The sequence below is a fragment of the Meleagris gallopavo genome, chromosome 22, assembly GCF_000146605.3.
Source record: "Meleagris gallopavo isolate NT-WF06-2002-E0010 breed Aviagen turkey brand Nicholas breeding stock chromosome 22, Turkey_5.1, whole genome shotgun sequence".
NCBI lineage: Eukaryota > Metazoa > Chordata > Aves > Galliformes > Phasianidae > Meleagris > Meleagris gallopavo.
Window position 1 is genome coordinate 13,169,899 of NC_015032.2, and position 5,346 is coordinate 13,175,244.

Sequence of the window (5,346 nt, forward strand, 5' to 3'; positions counted from 1 at the left end):
GCTAACTGCCGTCCGCAGGCCTACGAGGATCTGCGCTATAAACTGTCCCTGGAGTTCCCCAGCGGATATCCCTACACCGCGCCCACGGTGCGCTTCCTCACGCCCTGCTACCACCCCAACGTGGATGCTCAGGGCAACATCTGCCTCGACATCCTGAAGGAGAAGTGGTCGGCGCTGTATGACGTGCGCACCATCCTGCTGTCCATCCAGAGCCTGCTGGCAGGTGGGTGTGCTGGGTGTGGGGGCTGTGGGCACCTTTGACCCATCCTGACCCTGCCCTTATCCCCAGAGCCCAACATTGACAGCCCGCTGAACACGCACGCTGCTGAGCTGTGGAAGAACCAGGCTGGTGAGTGTCCCAAGGATCCTCCTCGAGCTGTGCAGTAGCACAGCCCCGGCTCCAACCTCAGCCTGCATCCCCTCTCCCTACAGCCTACAAGAAGTACCTGCGAGAGATGTACAGCAAGCAGGCTAAGAGCCAGGAGACCTGACCCCCACCACACCACCCCCTTGCCCCTGTCTGCTGCGCCTTTCTGTATTATAGGCTGTTTTTAACTTAATTCTGGAGTGCGAGCTACGGTTAATGTATAAATAAATACACATCTATAGGTTCTTCCATCTGCTTACATGCATTGCACACCTGGGTTACGTGCAGTGCTGTGGTAGGGGGGCTACAGGGTAGATGGGAGGGATGGAAGGATGCAAATACACATCAAATAATGTGGGGCTTTATTACCGCCCTGCAGGAGGAGCTCATAGGGCACGTGGGCTCCCATCCTCCTGAGCCAAGTCAGCCCTGCGTTTCATGCCCCCAGCTCACAGCACCCTGCAGCAAGACCCAGTTCCAGGCCCTGAGCTGTGGGACGCGGGGGCTGTGCCCTCCCCTGGCCCCACCACATGCATGGATTCCACTGTCCATAGTGGGATGTTGGCCGTGCTCTCCATCTCCACCAGCATTGCCCTCACTTGCTCCATCTCCTCCTCCAGGCATGGGTGGACTGGGGGCAGCTCAGGACCCCCACCTCGCCACCCCCCCAGCCCAGTGTGCAGTGGGGTCACACCACCCACCCCAGGGGAAAAGATGCTGCACAGGTGGTGGGCGCAGCACAGGTCCTGCAGGAACAGCTCCAGGGCAGAGAGGAAGAGCACCCACAGCCGCTCCAGCTCTCGCCGCTCCTGGGGGCCCATTGACTGCCGCAGCCACGCCAACAGTGCACTCTGCAGCCCTGCAGGATGGAGGCGCTGAGTGGGCTGCAGCCCCTCTGTTTGGTCCCTGTTCTGCCCACTGCATGGACCCTTACCGACACTGAGCTCCCGCACCTCCGCGCTCCTCCTGTGCCGCTCCTCGCGCAGCTGGGGGCCATCAGCGCTGCCCCCCAGTTGTAGCACCAGTTGTCGGTGCCCCGCCGCTGCCTTGCAGAGCGCAGTCTGGGTGGCCATGCACACCCCCCGTGCCCTGCAGCCAGAAGCAGCCCCTCGCCCCGGTGCCATCCTGTGCCATAAAGACTCAGCTTCTTGCTAGCTCTGCAGGACAGGGATGGGTCCTGAGCTGGGGTCCTGCACAGTGCTTGTCCTGTTGCTTCCACAGGCACTGGTGTTCCCTGGACCTGTGAGCCCTGCCCAAGGCATGTCCTGCTCTTGGCACCCCTGAGGCTGTGCTCCTCCCCAGCTGCAGAGGCTGCACGGAGACACAGGTCCCCAGGGAGAGCTGGCACGGACCAGGCTGGCTTTTCTAGCATTGCCTTAATCCATGCGCAGAGGGGTGGCTGCTGTCTTGGGGGGGGGGGCAGCAGCCCCCCTACTTTATTTGATAGGATACCTCATCCTTTCCATCAGAACCCTGCAGCAATGCTTGTCCCCCTTTTCCCCCCTTTCCCTTTCCAAAATCCAGTGTCGTCACACATCCTGCCAAGAGTGAGCAGAAGCAACCTCCCAGTGCTGCCTGTTGGGACCATGGGAGGACAGGGCTGTGCTCCCTGCTGTTGCTGTCGTGGGAAGCGAGTGCTTCTGATGGAAACTCTGAGTTCAGCACTGGCTGGCGCCCACCCAGCAGCCCATGGGAACCGCTGCTCACACACTCGCACGTCAGGCTGCTTGGTACAGGGTATGGCATGGCATTGCACACTCCCCCATGTCCCCCTGCATGGGGCACAGTGCCACAGCCCCCCCAGGCACTCCCATACTGGCAGCTCAGCCTTTCCCCTTTTAATGAGGCTCATCCATAAACCACATCTGTCAGAGTCAAGGAAAAGCTCAGCCACCGGCCGAGGGGCACAAGCTGCTGCAGGGCTCCAGCGGGTGAGCAGTGAGGCCAGGTGCTGCAGCGGGGCCACTCCTGGGCAGAGCAAGGCTGGCTGCCGCAGCCGGCCCAAGGAATGTCTGATCCCTTACTGCACACCCTCCATCATCTTCAGGAACTCTGCAAGAAAGTGGCACCATCAGACCCAGCTGTGGCAGACATGCAGCCCAAAGGGGCTGAGCAAGCTGCAGGGTCAGGGCTGTCGCTCACCATCAAAGTCAATGCGGCCATCGTTGTTCTTGTCTGAATCCTTCATGAGGTCTTCTATTTCCTCCTCGGTGACGTGCTCCCCAGTGGCCCTGAGAATCTCACCCAGCTCCTCAATGTCGATGAACCCATCAGCGTTCCTGTGGGAAAGTAAGGGCAGGATGTGGCCCTGCTCACCACCAAGAACAGGTGCCAACAGGCACTGCCCCACTCACTTGTCGAAGATGCGGAAGCAGTTGGCCAGCTCCTCCTCAGACTTGCCCTTGGCGTCCTCTTTCATCTGGCGCACCATCATCACCAGGAACTCCTCAAAGTCGATGGTGCCGCTGCCTGTGGGGAAGGAGCGTGATGCGGGTCAGGCTGTGCACTCAAGCCACCCACCACCCCCATGGAAGCTGCTCACCATCCTCGTCCACCTCCTCAATGATGGCATCCAGCTCCTCCTTGGTGGGGTTTTGGCCCAGCATCCTCATCACTGTGCCCAACTCCTTGGTGCTGATGTCCCCACCACCGTCCGCATCAAACATGTCGAAGGCAGCTTTGAACTCTGCAGGGAAGACTGGTCAGTGCTGGGGCTCAGGCAATGGTGTGGGTCAGGATGGGGCCCCGCTCCTCTCCCTGCTCACCAGCGATCATCTCCTCGCTGAGGAAGGCACGGGCCTCCGCCTGCTGGTCTGTCTGTAAGGCACAGGGAGAAGGGGTCAGTTCCTGCCCCATGCACCCCTGCCTTGCCAGCACAGCCCCTGCCCGGGATCAGCAACATAAAGGAGTCTGCAGCAGTGTCTGGTACAGTGCAAAGTCTCAGCCTCCCAGCACAGCTGCAAAGTCTTCGTCCAGCTCAGCCCTACAGCACGTGGCTGTTCCCCGAGTGAGCCAAGGCCCCAGGCAGCCCTGCAGCTCAGCTGCCCCAAGCCCCATGCAGCCGCCCACCGGGGGTCCATGACGCAGGGGCCACCATGCTGCCTTGGCATCCCAGGCATGCGACACTATTTTTGAACTCTCCTCAATTCCCCTTATAGGGAGCAGTGCTCAGCGGGCACCTGTCTGCCCCAGATCGAGTTTCTCCTGGAGGCGAGGGCTGTCGGGCCACAGAGGTGTCGCATGACCCAGCGCTCGGCTTTCAGCGCCTTTGCATAGCCCAGATCCAGCTCCGATCGCCCCATGCACCAGTTACCCCCAGGCAGCCGTGCACTCCCTCCCTGAGGCATGTCTCATAGGGGTACATGTCCCATAGGGGGATATATGCCACGGGGAACATGTCCCGCTGCCCCCATGTCCCTGCTGCCTCCTGCCATGGCCAGCCTGCAGGAACCGTCCCTCTGCCATCACCCCATAGAGGTGCCTGGCAGCCCCACACCGCGGTGCCCAACACCTCTGGCCCAGCCACGGCTCACCCCAGCACCACTGGAGCACTTACCATTGACGGCATCTCTGCTGCTCTCCTCCCGCAGGGAGTCACCACCTCCTGTACCAGCAATCCCCAGACACTCCTTGGCTCCCCAATTTGTAGTGTCCCCGTGCCCCCAGCCGTTGGCCCCCAGCCCCAGCAGCCTATCAGCTCCCTGGTGGAAATCCGGCCCCGCTCATTGGCACCGGGCTCATTTTACCTAATTTAGCCAAAGCGATATTGGCCAAGAGCGGGGGATTAAACGTGGGTCTGAAGTCGGGATAGAAATTCAAGCCCTGAGGGAGGGACATGGCATCCTGGCAGGAGCATGGCCCCTTCACCTACACCTCCTTGCCCCAGAACAGCTCGGCATGGAGAGGGTTAAAAATAGCCCCAAAGAGCGGCATCCCCAACACCAGGACTGGGCTTCCCCCATGTCGGGCTGGCAGTATGGACAGGGCCGAACAGCACTGCCTGCACCACTGCTAACCCCACAGCACAGACTGGGGCAGGCAGGCAGCACTGGGGCCGTGCCCCCTCCCTCATCCCGCAGTACCCCAACTGCTTTGGCTGTGCCCAAACCATCGGTCCCTCCTTTCACCCCTTATTTCTGCTCTGGAGGGGCTGAAGCAAAGCTGCATCCCCCAGCCCCAGACCAGCACTGGCTGTGAGCTGCAGGTGGGTGAGGAGCAGGGTCCTGCAGTGGGTCCCGGCCCTGCAGTGGGTTCCCACTTTGCTGGCAGCCGCTGCCTGGGCCTGGCAGGGCCAGAAGTGGCACGGCTGCTCCGTGACTCTGGGAGAGTGGGAATGATGCCCATGGCCTCCTCAAAGGCGTGGGACAGCTGTGCCTCTGCCAGGCCCATGGCCCTGGGACTGGCTGGCCAAGTGGCCCGTGGCCCACGGCTCTCCGTAAGAGCTTTGGGGCTGCAGCAGGGCTGTCGGTCCCGCAGGACCCTGTGCTGGGGCAGCTCTGAGGCACCCCACGGATGGGGCAGCACAGCACAGCGAGGAGCAAGGACAGAGTGATGGCAGCAGCTGGACCATTCCTCGATATTAATAGACATTCCCAAGAAAGCAGCGAGTACAGAGTGGGTATGGCACTAAATAAGGGCGGTGAGTGCCCGGCACCGGCCATGGCTGCAGCCCAGGAGCAGGGGCGTGTGGCGAGGCTGAGGAGGGCAGGGGTGGTGGGTGAGGGTGCCGGTTGTCGGGATGTCGTGGTGTTGGGGTGCTCCGGTGTTGGGGTACCGATGTGTCAGAGTGCCGCGGCAGCGCAGGCTGGTGACAATCAGGGAACTGTGCCCAGGAATAGGGCAGGGGCTGCGCCAGCACCGAGAGAGCCGGAACGCACCGTGCCGAGCCGCGCTATGCCGTGCCGGGACGTGACAGCCCCGCCGCGATCCGGGTTCCCAGCGGAGGCGGAGCCGCGCAGGGAGGATCCCGGGACGAGCAG

At 61.9% G+C, this 5,346-nt stretch overlaps 3 protein-coding genes across 3 annotated transcripts in view; 1 reads left to right on the plus strand and 2 right to left on the minus strand.

Annotated features, from left to right (window-relative positions):
- The window catches only part of LOC100547442 (ubiquitin-conjugating enzyme E2 C-like), a gene marked incomplete at its 5' end in the record, with an annotated part of 988 nt that extends 372 nt beyond the window's left edge, over positions 1-616 (plus strand). Inside the window, 3 exons of the mRNA XM_010722660.3 lie at positions 6-223; positions 290-349; positions 433-616. Coding sequence (XP_010720962.1) covers positions 6-223; positions 290-349; positions 433-491 — 337 coding nt within the window. The remainder of the gene's footprint in view (positions 1-5; positions 224-289; positions 350-432) is intronic.
- A 96-nt stretch (positions 617-712) lies between these two features.
- LOC104914081 (regulator of G-protein signaling 9-binding protein-like) lies at positions 713-2,093 on the minus strand. The gene is made up of 2 exons (XM_010722585.2): positions 1,302-2,093; positions 713-1,226 (listed from the first exon to the last, which is right to left on the minus strand). The coding sequence occupies exons 1-2, from the start codon at positions 1,489-1,491 to the stop codon at positions 817-819; spliced, it is 600 nt and encodes a 199-aa protein (XP_010720887.1). The 5' UTR covers positions 1,492-2,093; the 3' UTR covers positions 713-816.
- A 97-nt stretch (positions 2,094-2,190) lies between these two features.
- TNNC2 (troponin C2, fast skeletal type) lies at positions 2,191-4,008 on the minus strand. Its single transcript, XM_010722586.3, has 6 exons — positions 3,924-4,008; positions 3,133-3,184; positions 2,910-3,053; positions 2,722-2,836; positions 2,510-2,646; positions 2,191-2,419 (listed from the first exon to the last, which is right to left on the minus strand). Exons 1-6 carry the CDS (start codon positions 3,933-3,935, stop codon positions 2,388-2,390), a joined length of 492 nt encoding a protein of 163 aa, XP_010720888.1. The 5' UTR covers positions 3,936-4,008; the 3' UTR covers positions 2,191-2,387.
- Between the last annotated feature and the right edge of the window lie 1,338 nt (positions 4,009-5,346).